Source organism: Dipodomys ordii, unplaced genomic scaffold (genome assembly GCF_000151885.1).
Source record: "Dipodomys ordii isolate 6190 unplaced genomic scaffold, Dord_2.0 Scaffold132, whole genome shotgun sequence".
Classification (NCBI taxonomy): Eukaryota; Metazoa; Chordata; class Mammalia; order Rodentia; family Heteromyidae; genus Dipodomys; species Dipodomys ordii.
The window spans coordinates 1,318,352-1,340,574 of record NW_012267348.1 but is presented as its reverse complement, the minus strand read 5'-3'; the positions used below and the strand labels follow the sequence as shown (position 1 = coordinate 1,340,574).

At 36.7% G+C, this 22,223-nt stretch overlaps 1 protein-coding gene across 1 annotated transcript in view; it reads right to left on the bottom strand.

Annotated features, from left to right (window-relative positions):
• The window catches only part of Erc2 (ELKS/RAB6-interacting/CAST family member 2), a 784,984-nt gene that overhangs the window by 284,499 nt on the left and 478,262 nt on the right, over positions 1–22,223 (bottom strand). The window contains exons 11-12 of the mRNA XM_013030719.1: positions 15,823–16,016; positions 10,463–10,474 (exon numbers count right to left, since the gene is read on the bottom strand). Coding sequence (XP_012886173.1) covers positions 10,463–10,474; positions 15,823–16,016 — 206 coding nt within the window. The remainder of the gene's footprint in view (positions 1–10,462; positions 10,475–15,822; positions 16,017–22,223) is intronic.

The following is a 22,223-nucleotide window of genomic DNA, read 5'->3' as shown; positions in this document are numbered from 1 at the left end:
AAAAAATAGCTCTATTCAGTTATTAATGATAGCAATCTATATAAGGAAACAAAACTTCCAGGAGGAGTCTGGTACAACAGAATAGTACTCAGAGGGAACAAGGGATGGAATGCTTTTATACACAAATATGGGATATCAAAGATAATTTATTAAGAAAAAATAACTGCCCAAGTACATAACAATGTATAGCACATTACAGCATTTGCATAAACATTAAATTACAAATACTAGCAATTTGCTTCAGTTTCTCAGGATGCTGCTTTTGGTGGTAGTCCTACTTATATCCCAGAGCCTGGTACCAGAGCAGATATTAAATTACAACTTGATGAACGTGCATACAAAAATGAACATAGGAAGTAAATGGACAAAAGAGCACACATGGACATCCAGTCTATGATCTAAACTCAATATCTGATTTTCCTGTAACATGAACACAGAACAGCAACAGCAGAATCCTGTATACTTAGCTTCCAAAAAGTCTAAAATGTACCTTATATAAGACAAACAGGTAGCGAATTAATTAGTTTGCACATGTATACATAAAGATTGCTTTTCAGTAAGCATATGCTGAATTTTCTGTTTTCTTATTTGTATTCCTAAGAACCCAAGGCATTTGGCAAGTTGATATTGTTTTTAACTTTTCTGCTATACAAATCTCTCACTGTTTTTCTCTTTCTGAGTGGGGGAGTTTTTAGTCTAGCCTTCCCATTTTCCACAACTAGAGAAATAATGAAAGCTGTCTTCCCAGAATCATCTCCCACTTCTCTCTTGCACAAACTCTCTGTTTTCACCTGTTACTGTGCATGAAAATCTTCATTACAAGCATAACTATGTCAACAACTATTGCATATCTGCCATCTACCAGGACTATGCACCATGCCTATATGCATCCTTAGCTTTTCCCAAGCTTCTGATGGATAAGTTACAGTAGAGTTGCTTCCATTTCCCAAATACAGGAAAGACTTAAAGGCATGGAATGCATTGTCCCAAATATTATAACAATAATGGTGTTGTTTCTTTTAATGTGACTTAATTATATTTCTACATACAGATGAGATGACAGCTCAAACAACATAGACAATGAGTAAAATATTAACACAAAGTAATGACATGTCTGGGAGAAACAACACACATGAAGTCTGAGAGTCATCGTTCTTTATCTGCTCAGGCATCCCTAAAGAGCCCTTACTTGGAGTGCTTAGGTGGTACAAGAGCCCTCACACTCAAAAAAGTGATAGGACATCTATCTGCCAATTACTCAGTGAGTGTTTCTCACCACGGCACATTCATGACAGGTTATCAGAAGATTCTCCAGCTCTTCATTATTATAACCAAGTCCTTCTCTCCACAGTAATTATCTGTAAGCAACATATCATGCTGTCCTTGGAACCATCAAACTGACATATGATTAAATAGCAGAGGGTTCTAAAGTTAAATTTAAAACCTCTCTCTCTTACCCTTCAACTCACACGCCACATCAAGATCTGTCTGACCATGGGAATATTCCAGTTGACCCACACCAAAAGCCAGTGAGAGATAACTGCTACTAAATGCTCCCACCTGAAAAAGGTACTGCTTGCTTATGTAAAAATCTCCAAAAGGGATTTTTCCCAGGACCTGAAATAAAATTTCACAAAGCAATTCTCTACATGAAATTCTGACCCTACTACACATTAAAGTGTTTGTCACTGTGCCTTCACATTTATAGGCAGGGCCTCACACGAACTAGCACATTTCTTCAAAACACTGTGAGAATCACACACTTTTCACCTTGCATTGACTTAAAGATTAATGTAAAGCATAAATCACTGTGCCCACAACCCTGTGTATACCAAAAAGTACAGTGCTTATATTAACAATGTTTCCAACCTAAAAAACACTAGAAGCTAGCATTAAAATGAGTCTCGCTGTTTGGGACTGAAACATAGTCACAGAAACTATCCAAGGGGATATTTATTTCTATTTCCAAATCTACTGCATAGTTTCTAGAATTCAAGTTTTGCTACAAAGATGATTTTATAGATGCTACTATTAAAAACATTGAGCAGGCAGGGGGAGGATGGGAAGGGATGGAAAGGGAAAACAAAGGAGGAGGCAACAATGCTTGATAAGAAATGTACTCGTTATCTTGCCCATGTAATTGTAACCCCTCTGAACAGTATTTTCACAATAAAAAAATTCATCAACTTGATAAAAAAAAACACTGAGCAGAGAAACTAGCCTTTTTTCTGTCTCTAATAAAGTACTATCTCTAATAAAGTTCTGTCTCTAATAATGCACTATCAGGTTAATTTTTATACTGTTTTTCAAAGTTACTGCATTAAAACACTGTTCTTTATTTTGACCTACATCATATTCAGTGAATTTGGAGCAAAAATAAAAATATAGTAGATATTACAACCATCAGAATTGGACACAAAGAAAATTTTCAAAGTTTTTGTCAGCTGTTTTATTTTTTTGTTGGTTGTGGGTCTTGAACTCTGGGCCTGGGCTCTGTCCCTGAGCTCTTCAGCTCAAGACTAGTACTCTACAACTTGAGCCACAGTGCCACTAGTTTTTGTTAGCTGTAACAATGCCTTTTCTTCAGAGATAGCCACAAAATACCCACTGACTTTTAAATTGGTTCCCCTGAAACACTAGCTTTATAATAATGTGACTTTATGCGATGTGAAAATTTCAAACACCTTTACCTAACACGAATAATGGTCTTAGTCACCAGATAGTTAGGTTTCTCTGCAACTTGGGCTAGTATTGTGGGTAATGAAGTGATAGAATTCACATTTCATAAGAAAAGACATATAAAGGAAATAAAATATTTTTCTATAAAGTGATTTATAATAATACCAAGAAACTATTTTAAAAATTCCTTCTCCTCAACATTTACATAAAAGTCCAACATATCTTGAAAGATTTATTATCTGGTGATTTTCATCCATATGGTATTACCAACCAAAAGCCAAGAAGAGCAAAAGAATAGGGGAATGGTTTTGAGGAGAAGCAAACAGTAAAGATGAAGGGAGAACTCGACTAATTTGGTATCTCTTACTACATGCTTGGACTTACAAGGCCAACTGGATATTGCAACTGGATATTGCTCTGGATATTGCTGCTGTTGTTCTAACAGATTTGCAAGTTAAGAACAGCTTTAGTCATTTCCAAAAAGCCTCAGAAAACATTTCAACTATAACACCAATTGTATTTCTTCCATTCTCACTGTTTTAGAGAGACAGCACCAAAGTAAGAAGCTCATGTAAAACCAATATTGAACACAAAGTCTTAGTTCTGTAAATCAAAGCTGGTACTGCCTCCATTAGCAATAGCAAGTCCCACCCAAGGCAGAGTCAGGAAAGTACAAGCACACAGCCCTCAGGAGGAGTGGGAGACTTGGCGACACCTCAAAGGTTCAAAACCATTTCTAAATATAGAATTCACTTTATTTTTTCAGGAGTTGTAAATCAGGGAAAACAACTTTTTTTTTCCATCTCCAATAAAATATATGCACCCAAAGCAAATGCAGCCAATTTCTGGTTGTCTACCAGTTTTGCTTGGGCATAAAATTTTCTGACACTTCACCAGAAATGTCAGCATAAGTATAAGACAAGTTTAAAGACGGAAATGATTTTCTGACCTGTAGATAACCTCCTTTAACCCAATAGCAAAATGGGGGAAATCTCTCTCTCTCTCTCTCTCTCTCTCTCTCTCTCTCTCTCTCTCTCACACACACACACACACCCCAGTTATTCCAGCTATTAGTATAAATGGAACAAATTATTTTTCTTAGTAGCCAAATTCTAGGTTAAATTCAAATTCTAGCCAAATTAAACTGCTAGGCTATGAGAGTAGGGGTCATTTTAGTTTCACCTCCATACTTCTGAGACTCAGTGCAGACCGATATACAAAGAAAGACTATAAGGAACAGGCCAGGAAGAGGAGGAGAAAGTAGAAGTGCAGAAGATAAGTGGATGGAGAGAGGGAAAGAGGGATAATAATCATGGAAAGGAGAGAAGAAAATGAGCCTAAGTCAGGATATCTTTCCCCCTTTTATTTGTACCTTTTTCCTTCCTTCCTCTATTCTTCCCTCCCTTTCTCCTTTCCTCCCTTCCTCCTCCTTTTCTCCTTCCTTCTTTCTTTCCTTCTTCCCTTACTCCTTCTCTCCCCACTTCTCCGTTCTCTTTCTTTTTGTCCCCAGTACTAGGGCCCTGTGTTCTTGCTTGTCTTTCACTCAAGGCTGGTACTCTACCACCTGAGCCACATCTTCATTTCCAGCTTTCTGTTGGTTAGTTGGAGATAAGAATATCTCAAACTTAGGGGCTGGGAAAGTGGCTTAGTGTTAGAGCGCTTGCCTTGCATGCCTGAGGCCCTTGGTTCGATTCCTCAGCACCACATAAGCAAAAAGAAAAAAAGAATATCTCAGAATTATCTGTCCAGGCTTGCTTCCAAGCATGATTTCAGATCTCAGACTCCATAAATAGGTAGGAACACAGGCGTGTGCCAGCAGCTTCTGGTCATATCTTATTTTTTCTTGAACTTTCAAACATCTACCTTGACAGAAAATAACTCATATTTTCTTCTTAAAAATTCCAGTTTAAGGCTAGGCATGGTATCCAATGTAGTCAATTCAGAAATGGCCAGTTGCTAACCTTGGGGACTGAAAAAAAAGTGGCTAGGCAATCAAAGAGGAGGGCTGAGCAAAGCTAAAGACAGTTCCTTCCTAAAGATAAATGTAAAAATGGCCTATATATACATGAAGAAAGGCTCATACATACCTAGCCATAAATAAAATACAAGCCAAAACAACAGAGATTCATCTCATAACAGAATAGGCATTATCAAGAAAACAAACAATAACAGATTCTGGCAAGGGTATGGCCAAAAGGGAACCCTAATGAACTGCTGGTAGGAATGTAAACTTGTGCAACCACTCTGGAAAATGGTACGGAGATTCCTCACAATCTAAACATAGAACTACCCTATGATCTAGAAATTCCACTTGCCACGCCGACTCCAGTGGAGTCTGCTTAGCATGGGAAACCATCTATCAGACCATGATAGGGGCTTCAGAGACCTATCTCTGAGTTTTGGGACTTCACCAAAGTCTACCTCAGAGAATGGGGCTTTACAGAAACCTATCTCCAAGTTTTGGGACTTCACCGAAGTCTACCTCGGAGAATAGGGCTTCTAAGAGGCCTACTCCTGGGAAAAGGCTGGCAAGCCCCTGGGAAAGATGTGTTTCTGCCTATCTTTTCCTCATAAGAGTGCCTATTAATCTTTTACTGTTTCTACTGCTCTTTGTACTTGCTCATTGTCAACGTTTCCCTATACAAAGCTCTTTCTTAAGAGTGTTGACGACTCCAAAATCTGATGAGTGTCTTAAAAATATGACTAACTCACCGGAGTTAAGTGCTACCCTGAAACCCCTCTTATGGAGGCTAGTAGACAAGTCATAAGCAAATATAAAAGTATTGGGGGTTTCACGAAGTCACTTCAGCAGAAGGAATTGTTTGTAAGAAATTTACAAGAAGCTGTAGGGCAACTAGAACAGAAAGAATGTATGGCAATTACTGAGATAACTACTTAGGAGAAAAAACTTCCTACTACTCTCTCATTTACTAAGAGACTTGCTAGATCTAAGTCTCCTTGGTGCTTATTATTAAAGAAGGAACTGGAAGGAAAGATCTTATGGGACAGTTAAGGCCTCTATAGAAATAAGGTAATGGTTAGTTGGTGACAAACATCAAAACCCATGATATTTCTTAGAGATAAGCCGGAAACAAGTGCCTATCAGGCGACCAGCTGGTGACCACCCAAGAATGAAGCCCTGCAGCAAGGTTGTGTAACCTTTTGCCCTTTCAGGCGACCAGCTGGTGACCGCCCAAGAATGAAGCCCTGCAGCAAGATTATGTAACCTTTTGCCCTTTCTTATGGAGACTTCGGTTATAAAAGTTTGCTATCCTCTGCATTAAATCGCACTCAGCACTCAGCATCCACTCCTAATGTGTGTGAATTGTCTGTTTGCCATCTCCCCATCCTATTCCAGGTTCCTCCCCTAGGTGTCCTCCGTCGAGAGAACCCGGTCCGTGGCACACTTCTGGGCAATTATCCAAAACATTACAAGTCAGGATTCAATAAAGCTACCAACACAACCATTTTTATTGTAGCACTATTAACCATAGCCAAAGTATAGAATCACCTAGATACTTCTTAATGGACAAATGGATCAAGCAAAAATGGAAAATGTGGAATTTCACATCATACTGTATCATTTCTAAAGATATGGGCAGACCTGGAAAAAATGAAGTGAAGTGAGTCAGGCCCACAGACACAAAGGTTGCATGTCTTCCCTCAAATGTAGAAGTAAGAATTAGCTTAGAAACGTATAAGTAAATTTATTAGGTAGTAGGCGAGTGCATACAAATGTATTAACAGAAATGGTAGATTCAAGGAACAACTTAAATAGTGTAGAAAAATCACATCTGATCTTTCTTATCCTAGAAGTTTGTGGTCTTCCCTGCCTATTCCTAAAAGGTAAAGGCAAAGTTCAACAAAATAAACACCAAGAATCAGATACTTGAAAGGGGTGGGAAGAGGTGGGGTCACAGGGAGAGGGGTAGACAAATGAAGAGGAGAAGGCAGGGAATATATCATGAATTCAGTGTATAACCTACAAAATTAAGAAAAGTAGTCTTTTGAGGAACTTCCACATTGCTTTCCAAAGTGGTTGAACAAGTTTACACTCCCACCAACAATGCAGTAAGGTTCCTTTCTGTCCACGTCCCCTCCAGCATCTGTTTTTATTAGAGTTCTTGATCTTTGCCATTTTAACTGGGGTGAGGTGGTATCTCAATGTTGTTTTGATTTGCATTTCTTTTATGGCTAGAGAGGTTGCGCATTTCTTCATGTGCCTATTGGCCATTCTTATTTCCTCTTCAGAGAAGTTTCTCTTTAAGTCTTTAGTCCACTTATTTATCGGGCAGTCGTCATCTTGTATCTACACTTCTCTAATTTGGGGAGGGGAAGGGAATAATCATGCTTAAATAAGGATACAGGTAGACCCATTGTAACAAGGAGATGTACAAAACACTATGTTGAAAACAAACTTTACATCTTCAACAGGGGATGGGGGAGTAGAGGGGGTGGGGGGTAAATAGGTGTGGAGGTGGGAGGGAAGGGATGGTAGGGGAAAAACAAAGGAGGAGGCAACAATGCTCAAGAGGAAATATACTCATTACCTTGCTCATGTAACTGTAACCCCTCTGTACAGCATTTTTATAATAAAAATGTACAAAGTAAATAAATAAATCTGTACATCACCTTGACAGTAAAATTAAACAAATAAATAGAAAAAAATAAGAAAAGTAGGGGAAGGAACAGGTTGGAAGGGATGGGTGAGAATGTTGAAAGGGGTGACACTGATCAAGATATGTTGTATTCAAAAACAGCTTTGTTAAATCACAACTCCTTTGTAAAACTACTTAAAGGTAACTTTTTAAGTTAAAAAACACAAAGAGGAAATGGTGCAAAGAGTTGGCCCCAGCCAAGTGCAGGACAGTCAGGCTGAAGGGGCAAGGTACTTTTCATTATGTCTTTGGGCAAGAAGCCTCTGACTCTGGAAGCAATGAAGTCATCTTTTGTGAGAAGAATGAGAGGTTGAGAGCACAGTATGCATCTTTGAGGAAACATCACAAAGAGTTTATTTTTGTATGAGTGTTTGAGGTGCCTGTAACAATGAGCTCACGCCTGCTGCTGGGCACCAGTCATCAGCTGAAGCCTGTTTGCAGGAGATACACAGGGTCCATCACTAACAGTCCCTTCACTGGACATGTGATGCCCACCTGCACAGCAAATCCCAGATGACTCACTCCAAAGATGGTTCCCTCCTCTCCACAGAGAAAACTAAGGCCCAAAAGAGAAGTGGCTAACACAGGGGATTCAAAGTAAGCTAGAGGCTGTGAGAAACTTCACCTTCTGGTTTTACTTGACTGATTCTTTGGCAGGATTTTGAACTGAATCCAAAAACATATTTCTCTTTTTTTTTTTAGTCAACTGCTGCATGTGTTTATTGAGATAACCTTATCTGTCATAAGTCACATGCCAAAAATGAGCAAATTTCATATAAACCCTCTTCCTCAGTACAATTCAGGGATCACTTTAAACTTCTCCAGCTTCCTGCTGCTTTGTGGGAAAGGAGATTTTTGATAGAAAAGGAGTTTACTGGAGTAAAGACTTGAGCAGGTTTAAAATTTGACATCCACATTTTGCCAAACCTAATCTTTAATACCTCTCCACCTGAATTTAAGCAAAAGAATCTACATAGTGGCTGAAAAGGAAATGAGGTCATCTAAAAAAGGCAGCTGGAGGAGAGATATTCTCATGCAGTACAGAGCTCATAGAAAAGCCCGGAGTTAGTGAAGTTGTCAAACTTCAGACTGGGAGTTAGGAATAGGCAGGGAAGACCACAAACTTCTAGGATAAGAAAGATTAGACGTGATTTTTCTAAAATCCATGGTTTGTGTATATATACCCAGTTACTATAAACATATATATATATATGATTACTCACACACATATACATACATAACCATACAAAGGCTGCTAATGATTCTCATTCAATTGTTACATTTCATTATATTTTAACTAGTAAACCTGGAAGTAGTTGGGGATAAAAAGACAAAAGCATTGTTAACTCTGGAAATCTGTCACAGCTCAAGAAAGCTTCCAACATTCTACAGACCGTTTGTCTCCGTGAGGGTAGGGCTACCCAGTTCCTCCTACACTAAAGACACAACCAGAGATTGTTCACAATGATTCCTCAATTTCTCCATCACATTCATCAGACGCAATAAGTTAAATGATAGTAGAATTATCTGAACTTTGATTTAACCCTTGCCAGTTTGTCCAACTGGCAAGTACATCTTACAAGTACATCAACATACCCTAACTTTTATCCAGAGGACCACTAGCTACCTCAAAGCTTTACTGGCCATAACATTTCACCCTGTCTTTTGGAAATACAGAGCTCATGTTCATTCACCATGAATGAGGCAAAAACTAAGGACAATTGACACTTACTGGTATATACAAATAGGGTAAAAAACTGGACAAGTAAGCAGAAGGCTGAAGTTCTCAAGCCAAAGGGATTCCTGGTAGGAAAGGCAACCATATAGATTAGGGGAAGCAAAAGAAAGGAAAAAGGAAAAAGAAAACAAAAAGACAGCCAGGGAGAAAAGCTTAAAGCTTCATTAGTGAGTGGATCCAAACCTTGGAGGACAGGTTTGAATGCCTTGTGGCCAAGCCTCCTGCCCACCTCCCATTATGAAGTCTACATTTCTGCACAGAGGCATCCTGATTTGGTCCATTTGCAGTCTGTAGATTTCTGGTGAGAGAGAAACTTTTGAGAATGAGACTTCCTTTGGTTGGCTTGCAGCCAGTGGTGAGACAAAATTGGTATATGAACAGGAGGCCTGGCTGTGAAATTAGTTGCTGCTGGAGTAAATGCACTGTGCTGGTGGCATGGGGGACAGGACTGCGCAAAAAGGAGTAAATAATTGTAAATAATTTGGTTTATCTCTTGTCTTAGCTCAATAACTAATATTAACTATGAATTTAGCATTTTCAGTAAATTACCTATTTGAACAATAAAAAATCACTATCTATTATTATATATTGTTGGAAGAGCTGTCTTGCTGGACTCAAGGAAAAGGAAATGACTGATTTTGAGTTCCTATATTAGAAGAATCAGTTCTAGGATGGATTTTCAAACAAAATGTCCATTTCTCTTCTTAAAATTAGGGTGCACACTTCAACCATGAAATCTAGTTTTATACTTAGTCCCATATGCTATACCCTAGGTAATGAAAGTATGTGTCTGGCTAACAAAAAATGAAACTAAAAAGTAAAAACCAAAACAATGACAGGAAATAACATATGTGTACAATATGTTACTAACACACTGATAATTTTCCAAAAGTGACTTTAAAAAAGTATTATAAATCTTTCAAAAGCACAGTGATTTATTAAGAGAAAAGTCTGAATGGTTTGCTCCATTAAATTTAGCTTTTAAGTTGCAGTGTCACAGGGAGATCTTTTGTTCTGCTAGGTTAAATTTAGCATCTTGTGTGTGTTTTTTTTCCACAGCTCCACATTGTATCAACATGCAGTCAATTCTCTGAGCCGCTCAGCAGAAATGCTGGGATTGGTTGTGATGATTTCTTTGATTTTATCACCCAGCAATAGAATTTATCAAATAATCCTACAATGATTTATTTCCTTCGTCTTCTTTGCGTTTTCCCACCTATACAAGGCTTCTCATAAAATAAACTTTTCTTGTGCATGGAATGAAATGGAGGAGAAAAAAAATGGTGGCCAGAGGAAAACCATTTCAGAAATGTGTTGTTAAACAAGTGCAGGCAATAAATTGAGCTTAGGCGGAAGAGGCATTAGAAGAAAAACTGAAAGTACTGACCTGAGAGTCAAGCTGATTGGAGCAGGGGTGAAAGCAGCAATTTGGAGGATAAGCAGAAAGGAAAAGGGATAGCAAAAGAGAATAAAAGGAAGGAAATGCATTAGTTTTAAACATACAGCTAACAGATGTTGTTTTAGCAGGTTTTATAACCAAATGAAGCACAATAAAGCAACTTTTATCTGATATTACCCACCCCCCCAAAAAAAAATGTCCTGGGCACCCTCTGTAAGCTGTTACATTAAATATCATACACAAGGAAACCTGTATCTGCTCTCATGCAATCACAGCAAGCACTGATGTGAACCAGAGATAGGAGCAGTCCAAGGGCAACAGTTGCCCTTTTCCAAAGTAATATTTATAGAGAAAGTCCCTATCTGTGTGCATATAAAGTTTTATTATTTAATAAACTCAGATGGAAATTACTGAGGTATTAGACCTGGCAGTAAGCATTGATGTCACAAAGATTTTTATTTGAAACAGTAAGTTGGATTGTTATATCCCATGAGATATTGTTCCTTTATCCATCCATGAAAATGAAAAGGAGCTGAGATTTGGCTTTTGGTTCAAAGATTTCCATCTTAGACACTTCCAGAGCTGTACCTATCAGTGATCAAAGACCCCAGGGGTAGGGTGCCACTTGCCTCTCAGCCTCCCAAGCAGGTAAAGAGTAGTCCTAAATAGACAAAAATTCTTTTCAATTGTGATGAGTTTCCAACTTCATCACTGAGAATGTCCAGATGCTTGTTAACTGATTTGCACAAGTAGTTCTAGCATGCTCTTTTAATAAGTAAAAACAGTAGTCTCCAGTGACAAGCAAAAATAAAAAATCCTGGTTATCTTCCAGGTCACCACAGTGGCACAAGGTACACATTCATTTTAAGTTCTAAAATACCCATTGGAAAAGCAATGCAGATACCAATACCTCAGAAGCTCATTGGTCATTGGGACCGCACAGCATCACACCATGAAGAAGTCCTTTTAAGCATGTCCCAGAGGAAGGAATGCCAAAAAATAAACCTTTAGCATAAAGCCTAAGTTAGGTAATTTCAAATGAAAATAATGTTGACTAAAATAATTTTTTAAAAGAAAACTAGAAATGAAGGCAATTCAAGATTAAAAACATGTTAACAGTGCTGTCTGGATAATCCTTTATACTGTTAACTTCCTGAAGAGCATTTTGTGATCATAAATGTATAACTAATAAAAATGAGAATCAAGTCAGGTCCTGGTCATCATGGAGGCCCCAGGGTCTCTGTCAAAGCCCCTTAGATCAGAGGTATTTAGGTTGCATGCTGGGACCAAGCTTTAGGAACTTGAAAAAAAATCAAGTTGCAAGCACACATTTAAGGTGTAATTGCCTTTCCAAAGGTTTTCAGGTTTCATCAAAGACATCCATGAGATCACTGACCTTTCAGAAAATGTAGTGGCATATCAGCCACTCATTTTAAAGAAGCTTTTTCCAAATACATTTGTAAACATAAGTGGAAATTACTCAGAGAGGAGTATATATCGAAACAAAACAAAATTTCTATCAACTATCTTCTATGCAGTGAAACTTCTAGCACATATTATCATATTTTAGAAATAATAACAAAGCCTAAGTTACTTTTAAAATAGAGTTCTGAAAGGCATTAAGGAAATTATGTCAGCACATTGGTAAGCAAATCAGAAGGAAAGAAATAATTTTTGTTTCAACCTTAGACAGGTTCTGTTAAGCACCTAAAATCAATTTTTAATGCTCAGTGTTTGGTAGCATTAATATTTGGTTCAGATAATTAAATAGTGCATGCATGAAGCCCTAGGTTCAATTCCTCAGCACCACATAAGCAGAAAAAGCTGGAAGTGGTGCTGTGGCTCAAGTGGTAGAGCACTAGCCTTGAGCTGAAGAGCTGAGGGACAGTGCCCAGGCCCAGAGTGCAGGCCCCATGACCAGCAAAAAAAAAAAAAAATCAGCAAAACTCCAACAAAATCAAGATAATTATTCAAAAGGTCACCTGATTGAGTCCTTTCCATGGGTGTGATGCAGAATATCCAGTACCAGCAAGTCTTGCTTGACACTCTAATTAACTCTCTCTTTCCCTAACCACCAAAAGGTTACTTCTGAAATGGGCACCAACCCCGAGGTGCCACATAGTTTACTGTCTCAAAGGTTTAGTTAGCTCTTTGTGGCATCAGTGATAGAATAAAGACTTCAGGCTGATTTTGATCAACTCTCCGGGACACACTCAAGACCCACCACCATCTGTGTGGCCAATTCTTCCATAGCAGCCTATAATTCTAGGCAGATGCTGTCAGCTGGGCCTTAAGCATCATATGCAATAGTTCCTGGGCAAGCGTGTGCATGATAACTACTCTAGAGCAAACTACTCTAGCTTAAAAAGCAAACTCTCTAATAGCTGATTTAAAAAAAAATCATCCCCTTTGGAATGCCAGCCACATACTATTTGGAATATATCCATTGAGGAAAGAATTTTTTAAGGGTAAGGACGAATAGGACAAAAAGCAAACACAAATTGCCTTCTGAGAGAGAAGCAGGCCAGTGTTTGGGGCATCCAAGTTATTTCTAACTTGACCTGTTGTGTAAGCCTGACGTTCTGGCATATTTTTGAATAAAAGCCGCTTCAAAAGAGGCATTTTCACTCTGGTAGGTCACATTACAAGCCAGAGACCACAAATTCATTTCAAGTTCAATATTTTGGTTTTGAAAAGCACAAACTTAATTGCAAGCACTCTCTGTGACTCCAAAATGGAGATATATGTCATAATGCTAAGAAATCTTCAACATGATGAGGTATGAATTGTATAGTTTAAGTCAACAAATGGAGATACTTCCCAATGTGAAAGAGGCTGCCTGGGAGCTGGAGGAAGATGTTTTGGTCAGAATACACAGGTAGCCCAGTAGACAGTGCTTTAGGCCAAGGCCAAGCCCTCCTTTTCCCAAGATACTGCCCCTCTGGAACTCCACCCCCACTTCCCAAGGCCCAGGACTCAGACATTTCCCAGACTACATTCTGCTGCTGGACCCAAGAAACAGGCAGGCAGAGACCTGGGAGCGAGTCAAATCTCAGCACACATTTTATGAATTACAGTGCCGGGAGGCATCAGCTTTAAGGAGAGGCAAACGTAGAGATAAAGAAAATGTGCAGAAAGTACATAAAGATAAATGCCTGTAAAATCACTGCTGCTTTAATGCATTCCATATTGAAGAAATAAAACTGTGAATATTCTTGATGATTTAATGGCAACAGCGCCCAGCTAAGACTTGTTTGTCCAAGTAGATAATTAAGCTATTCATATGTAAATGTTTATAGTAGTTGATCCTGATTTTCAATTACAGTTTTGGTGAGCTCTTTTAGTGCAGAAAAAATGCCTGCTAAACATGGAGTAATCACTTTCCCTCATGAAAGCTAATAAAGAAGCCCATCTCATGTGGCCAGGTTGCCGGGCCTGCTCAAGGACCACTCTCAACTGGCTGCATGATTATCCATTGTTACTGGTCCTTTGGCCAAAGGGATTGTTGTCAATAGATTCTCTGTCAGTCCTAGGTTTAAAGTCCATCTTTGTTTCTTATGAGCTCTAGAAACTTAAAAAAGCTACAGATATTCATATAATTCCTATATAAAATGAGAATCTGACAATTTCTATGTTGGGTAGAAGATTAAATTGTATTCATTTTTGCAGAGCAGGTGCTTAACAAAGTATCTGGCACACAGTATTTATTACTGTGATCATAATTATAGTATATTAATTATATAAGTAATTGGTTATAATTAATATTACTGGTATTATTATCTAGAATATCTGTCATAGGACGCCCTGTTTCTCAGAGCAGAGTAGGAGTCGACAAATTCACATTATAGTTTTTCGTTTGTCTGACCATAGGATCAATCTGTAGAAAGCCCTTCAACTGTTCAAGGTCAATTTTCTAACCAATAAAAAAGACGTGGTCATATCTTCCCTGTGATCCCATGTTAGCTTTTTACAAAACAAAATATTGTGGTCTTAATGTAATTCAAACAAAGCCGTATATATAGCTATATTTATTAGTTTGGGTTTTTTTAACTATATTTTTTTGTCTTTTCTTTTTTGGTACTGAAGATGGAACCCAGGATGTTGCACTTGCTAGGCAAGCGCTTTGCCACTGAGCTACATGCCAGCCCAATATACAGCTATATTTAAAACCAACGCTATCCCAGCCCTTTTAGAACTGGCAGAACATTCTCAAATTTTAAAATTAAAATGATCTAAGCACCCGTCCCTAACATATGTAACTCTAGCTGCTTAGGAGGCTGAGATCTGAGAACTGTTGTTCAAAGCCCACCCAGGCAGAAAAGTCTGTGAGTTTCTTATCTCTAATTATCATCAAAAAGCTAGAAGTGAAGGTGTATACAAAACTCACAGAGCTAGCATAAAGCAGATTTAAAATCTGAACCCAAATCTTTCTTTCACGAAACTCTATTATCTTTCTGTAAGACCAAGAATTATTCTGCATTTATCTTGCCTCGCAGTATCTCAAATCAGACCTGGCAAACACTCTCTGATTTATTCAGAATTTGCTGATGTTTCCCATATGGACTGAATCTAGGACAGACAAATTCTACCTTATTGCTGAACCAATGAGAAATCCTCAGAGGTTACAAAGTTACGTAAGATTATTCAGAAAATTTTCATTTATATGAAGTATAGGCAAAAGCATTGATAGTAAGCTTATTTTTAGAGACTGTGATATACATGAATATTAATATGAGCAGGGTTTATTTGAAAATCTAAATACCCTGGAACATTAATACAACCCTCCTTGTTTTAGACAGAATTAGCTATCATGTAGGCCCTATTCAAGCATTTTTATTTCCATTTGTTTTCCAAGCGCTATATGATCATCATAAACAATAAATCCCAAGGAGAAACTGATTATGGTGAGCCAAAAGACTCCAAAAGATAAGAATTTTCTCCCTCTTTCCTTAGCTTAAAGAACCCCCAACTATATTCTCCCATACTATTTTGCTTATGACAAGCCTAAGCCACAAAAGTTCATCTCTAACTGAGGTTCCAGGTAGTCAGAGAGCCATTTCTTTGCATACTTAGTTTGCACAAGAACTACCTCACTCAAGAAACTCAGCCACAATGTCATAAACACTGAAGAAGTACATAATACTTCAATGCATAAGCCCATTAACTTCCTAGTGTCCCACAAACATGTAACAGCATTCCTTACCAGGCTATATTTTTCATACGTAACCTGTTTCCAACTTGTAGTATGAATGTGCAACTGTGAATCCCAAATCTAAGCAACTTGAAATGTGCAACCAAATCATCATGGTTCACTCACCACTGACAATTCACATCACTGAAAAACCTACCTCTCAAGTTCCGCGATCTTTTTGTCCTTGTCATTCTTTTCATTCTCCACCTCCTTGAGGATCTCCAGTAACCGGTCTACTTCTGCCTGAGCCTTGCCACACTCATCACGGTAGTAAGATGCTTCTTTATCAAGCTGTTTTAGTCGGTCTGCAAACTCAGGGTTCATTCTGGAGTCATCTTCAATATTATGAGCCTTCAACATTACATTTTTAAAGAATTCAGTTAAGACAATGATTTAGAACAATAGTTAGTGCAGTCACCAATGGCCCAGAAATAAACTTTGGAGAGAAATAACCAACAAAAATTATGGGTGTTCTGTCAGTAAGAAGGCAAAATTGAGAAAAAAATCATACATTTTCACTACTTTAGAAAATGGACTTGAAAGTATATATTACAATTTCTTGTGGTAAGCTCCTTTTATTATTGTTTTCTTCCATAAAATATTGTTACTTTTGGCTTTTCTTTCTATCAATAGCAGGGGGACTAATGGGAAGGGAGGTTAGTTCACAAAATCTTTCTTCTTGCACATTTGGCAAGCAGTGAGTATTAAGACAGGACAACTCCTTACAATGAAGGCCTGAACAGATCAAATCCTTCCATTTCCAGTGCAAAGAACTGAAACTACATAATATTAAAACTGTTTTCCAAGTTCTGTCATGGTGTATTTGCAGCCAGGTAACATGTAAGCAGCTGGCTGACTGACTGTTGAGTACTTAATCTTTTAGAACTTTCAGCAGCAGATAGAATTAAAAAGGAAGGCTCCTAAGTAACGAATGGCTTTCTGGCCAACAGTCATACCCATAAATTCTTGTTTTCTTGGATATGTTTAATCTTTAAACCATGAGGAGGATGAGCTAATTCATGAACAAGCACATAGACAAGAATCTGCAAACACATGCATAGATAGATGGCAGCTTTACACACGAGAACAGACACAAGCAACGGTAAGCAACAACACTGGAGAATAATTTGCAGCCAAAGTCTTTGTGGTTTCTGTGTATGAATGTGTTACAGTCTTCTATACCTCAGAGTAAACTTTGGCTGAAATATTCCCAGACAGGTGGAAAGAACACTGCACTGCAATGTTTTGCCTACCCCTTGTTTCCCATTATTCCTAATTGACTTCTTCAAAGAGCAAGCAGGGAAAAAACAAGTAGTTTAACAACAGTGCACATTCAACAGAAAAAGTTCTGAGAAGTCAAATGTATGTATCTCCAAAATTCGCAGGTGCAACAGGAAAAGGTTAACAATTTATTAGGACTTGAAGTTGTTCTGCTGTCCTGTTATGTAGAGCAGATGTTCAATGTGCTTTTACACACTTTTGCTTTGTAATTTCAGGGAAAAACCAAGGCAAGCAAGCTCCAGCTACTGTGGGGTCCAGTGAATCATGCATGGTTAGAAAAGTTCAGACTAATACTACTGTTAGAAGGTTCACAGTCTTTGCAATGATTTAGTAGAAAAAATTCAAAAATTAGTAAAAAATAAAATAAGTTTCTTATGGCAAAATCATTTGAAAATATTTTGCATGTAACATATTATTGAAGCATGAGGATGAAAGGGGGATAATTTGCTTTCATGTTCTTTAAAATTTCCTCACTTAAGAAATAAAGACAACTATGCAAAAGAACTTGGAAAAATAGATCCATTTAAAAATACTATCAGGAGTTGGTTTACTTTCTCTTACCTAATCCTGTACCAGGTTGTTCTTCTAACACAGAGAACCTTTAATTTTTATTAAGTATAAACTCTGGGTGTTGTTCTAATAAATTATTGACCTTTTTAGTATAATTTAAATAATCTGAAAGAAATATCTGAGCTACTATGATTTGGGGAGTTTACTAATCTGATAATTTTTAAGCATTAGATACTGAAATAGCTTAGTCTTTACTTTAAAATGTAGAGCAGATTTGCTATTTTAAAAGACAGGACAGTACCTACTCCACATATCTACTTCTATTTGAGATAATAACAAACAACTCAATTCTTTTGTGACAGGAGAGTATTAAAATATAGGTTTTAATAGCTAAAAAGAATAATCTTCATGTTAACCCCTCTTCCATTTTCTACTAATACTACCATTATTCTACAGCATCTAAATATCATCTGATGATACTCCTCAAATTGTCTAATCAATGACATTAGTATATAAAAATAATGCATTGAGTAATGATAGATAGAAACATTCAAAACAAACAAACTGTGATAAAGTTGAAATTTCTTTCCCAATGATGATTTTTAAAGGTTCATAAAGAGCAGTTCACTTCTGTATTTTATGTTGGTTGTTTTTAATTCTTGTGATTATCATCATTGTTTTTAGAAAATGAGTATAGCAGTAGTAGCTGTGAGACCTTCCTTCTAAATTGAACCCTGTGTCTTATGTCCATAGGAAATGATGAAGCCTTTTTAGGAACAATGAAAACTTCAGAGCAAGTCAACAAGTGGGAAAAATTATTCATTTGTGCTTCTTACTAGTTATAATTTTGCAATATGTATCCCAGAAATAAGGCTTGTTATGCAGCTAAGTTAAGAGCTTTATTAATTTTTATCAATGATGCTACATATTTTTAAAGGTACCTCATAAAATCTTTACAGTCTGTTACCAGTAGGCATGTGAGCACATTCCTTATTTTATATCCTTGAAGATGAAAACCCAAGACCAGTTTTTTTACATTGGGTAAAATTAAGTGGTTCATAGTCTTTTCAACTCAATAGGTGAGAATGTTTGAGTATGATTAAAGATTCATGGGCTATTTGGATATAAGGAGAATCTAGGAAAAAAATGACAGATCTAGACAACATAAATGATGAACTCAAGTAACCTTGAAGTGAGGTCATATTATTAAAATAAAGACCACTGTCAAGTTTACAGATGGCTGTACCTGTTAGATAATATTCCAAATATTTTTTAATGAAGATATACTGTGAGTTAAAATAGGCAACCTATGAGTTAAAATATGTCTATCTCTAGTTCCATATTACCACCTACTGATTCTAGGGAATAATTTATGTCAAACTATTTTAAATATTAATGCCAAATTTGAGGAAGGGCTTTTATATAAAGGCACAACTAGATAACAATATTAAATTGTTTACATCAATAAAACTTTGAGACAGGATCACATAAAGATTCCAGAGTAACAGTGGCTTTTTTGGAAGATTGGGAAGGATTCTGAGCCCCAACCCATCATAAGTCCTTGAGATAAAGGTTTTTACAAACTTTCAAGGATATGAATAAGATCTTCTACCTAGAGTGAATTACAACTTTGCAGACAATGAGCTTTATAACCATTATAGTATAAATGTACTATTATGAGATTTACAGACCTACTAGTGATACTATGTTATAAATGGATTAAATAAGTAAATAAGTGACTGAATAAATAAATGGATCCAATGCTTCCTTTAAATTTCTAATGTCAAATAATGGAAGAAAGGAAATATTTTATTTATATTTATGTAATACCCTTTCCTTCTCAAATTATAACAGTTTTTATCTAGACTATCAGCCTCTGATGAGGAGCAAACCAGGGAATAGATTTAGTCCAACATATCCTCTATTGTGGAAAAAATATTTCAATAAATTATTATCACAATAAATTCCTACCTAATGTATTCAAGATTCTGATATATTCAAGATTTAAGTAGAAATGGGTAGCAATTATTTCCTCTTAAGTATCTGTTCTGTTGAGTTCAAATTATCTCCCTCATATGAGAAATGCTTCCCCATTCTATTTCTTCTGAGGTAATTAAGTATATCACTACATTTTTGTTAGTCAGGACTCTAACCTTAAGATGCAAATTAATGAAGGTCTTTTCTTTCCACAATTTATCGATCAGGAATATGGTCAAGATTATCTTTCTGGAACGTTCAACTGCTCATTAAAACCAAAGAAATATCAATAATCAGGTATATGGCTTTATCTCAAAATATGTTTTGAGACAATTAAGCATCTTCTAGAAAAACAGACATCTGGAAAAAAACATTAAAGAAAAACCTATGTTAAGTTGGGGTGGGGGTGGTTCTTCCACTGTAATTCTTTTATATTTGCATATATAAGGAAACTTCTCAAAGACTGGCAATGACTGAGGATGTGTAATATATATTACAATGCCTGGCAGTTATCTTAATAGAAGAAAATATAACAAGAAGCCAAGCAAAATATAAAATTAATACTGTGTCTAAATCAAAGTAAAGAAATAAAACGAAGATAAAGGAGAGATTTAACTTGCTGATTAAATAGGCCAACTTAAAGAATATCCAAGTATCTGTTCTGTCTTAAATATTTCTTGAAAAACTTTAAGCATATTTTAGAAAAACAGAAAATTGAGGAAACATAAAGTTGAAGGTTTAGACTGAAGGTTTGGGGGTCTGAATTAGGGCGTTGAATTTGATCTGTACATGTTGGGTGTACACATGAATATTGTACAATGAATACAACTCAATAAAAAATAAATTTTAAGGGGCTGGGAAGGTGGCTCAGTGGTAGAGCGCTTGCCTTGCATGCCAGGCCCTGGGTTTGATTCCTCAGCACCACATAAGCTAAAAGAAAAAAAGCTGGAAGTGGCGCTGTGGCTCAAGTGGTAGAGCACTAGCCTTGAGCTAAAGAGCTGAGGGACAGCACCCAAGCCCAGAGTTCAGGCCCCATGACCGGATACCCCCCCAAAAAAAATAAATAAAAATAAATAAATAAATTTTAAAACAAGTTGGGAGTTTATCCCTATCAAAATCACAAATCTCAAGTTTATTTGTACTTAATCTTGTAAAGTCACAGATTATTTTTAGTCAAATACTAGTTCTTCATTCCAGATATCTAGAAAAGAAAAACATGACCATAACTCCAGAAACCTGCTGTGATACAAGAGGGGGAACATTCCGTTTCAATATTATATAACACTGTTTCTTTGAAATAGGTCCTAGCAGTTTTAATTTAAAAAAATTCTTTCCTTCAAATAATCAAATGATTACCCATGACCACAAAGTAAAAGCAAAAAGTTAAGCCATAAATTGGTGGATTTTTTCATCCCTGCTCTTTCTGGATTTTTAGCAGTATTTACTAAGTTTATGTACTGTAAAATATTCTCAATTGCAGCATTTTGCTGGCTGGGTGTCCTCTAGATAGCACCTTAACATTCCTTTCATGTCTTGGCAGCAGAAAATGGGAGTCTTCTATTTTATATAATATATTTGATCTCAATTATCAAAAGAAGTACCAATTTTCACAATATTTTATGTTTGGGGAAAAATAAGTCTTGCTAAAATAAGGGTGATTATGCAACTACAACCTATTATAAAATTTAAAATGCACTTTAAATAATAGAAACTAATGATGATAGGCACATTAACTGAAAACAACATACTTGGGAATAAATAATGTTATGTCTTGAAATCTTATACATTCCCATTTAAAACACTATAAAAGAAAATGTTTATAGGTGGAATAAATAAGAATTGTATAAATAAAAATAAACAAATACTCAAAATAAATTTTCTACTATACAAAAAGTATCCAACTTTATGTTTGGCCCATTTTAAGATCCCTTTAAACAAAAATGTAACAATTAATGTAATTCCTTTGAACTGTGCAATTTCCTAAATTAGCAATGTAGAGGACTGAGGTAATTACCCAGAGGTTCTGAAATAAAGCATGAAATTTCAAATCTCACATGCTATTGTAAGTACTATCTGAGTTCTTTAGACATTGAAAGCCTGTATCAATTGTACTGTGCATTTTGCATGTCCATGCATTGTATGTGCCTTGTGTGTGTCTTAAGTTATTTCTTAAATAGCTGTCATGTGCAACTTTGTCAGGAGCTACTAGTTTAAGAGTGGATCAAATAGTTTTCAGAAATAGGATTAAAAAAAATCTTAAAAAGAAACCACAAAGCCTAAACAATGACTGTGGAAACATTTATAATTCAGCCCACTCTGTTCCTGGAATTTTACGGTCCTATAATGACATATAAATCAGGAAGACCTCACTGAACATTAACAAGACATTTTTCCCCCTCTCTGGAATGGAAAATGCTTGGTCTTGTTCTTGTCAAGGTTTAAGTAAAGTTTGAGCCCTGCAAAAGGTGTGTTCACAGGGGATGAGATTTCACATGGATAATGGCTAGGTAGGAGGGGGTATCTTGGGTGCAGAGGAGTCTAAGCACACTGGCTAGTAGCAAGGTTGCTTGTTCAGTGAGCCTTGCAGCAATGAAGATACCATGCAAAGCACTATATTGAGGAAACAAAAGGTCTAAAGAGTTATTAAAAATTTATGAAAGACTCTGGATACCATCTCAGAACAGAATAATCACTAGGGGCACAATAAAGAAGGTATTTGAAACTGATGATAAAACCATATTATTTGTCTAGAACTAAGAACAAAGGGAAGAAAAAGGACTCCACTGAAGA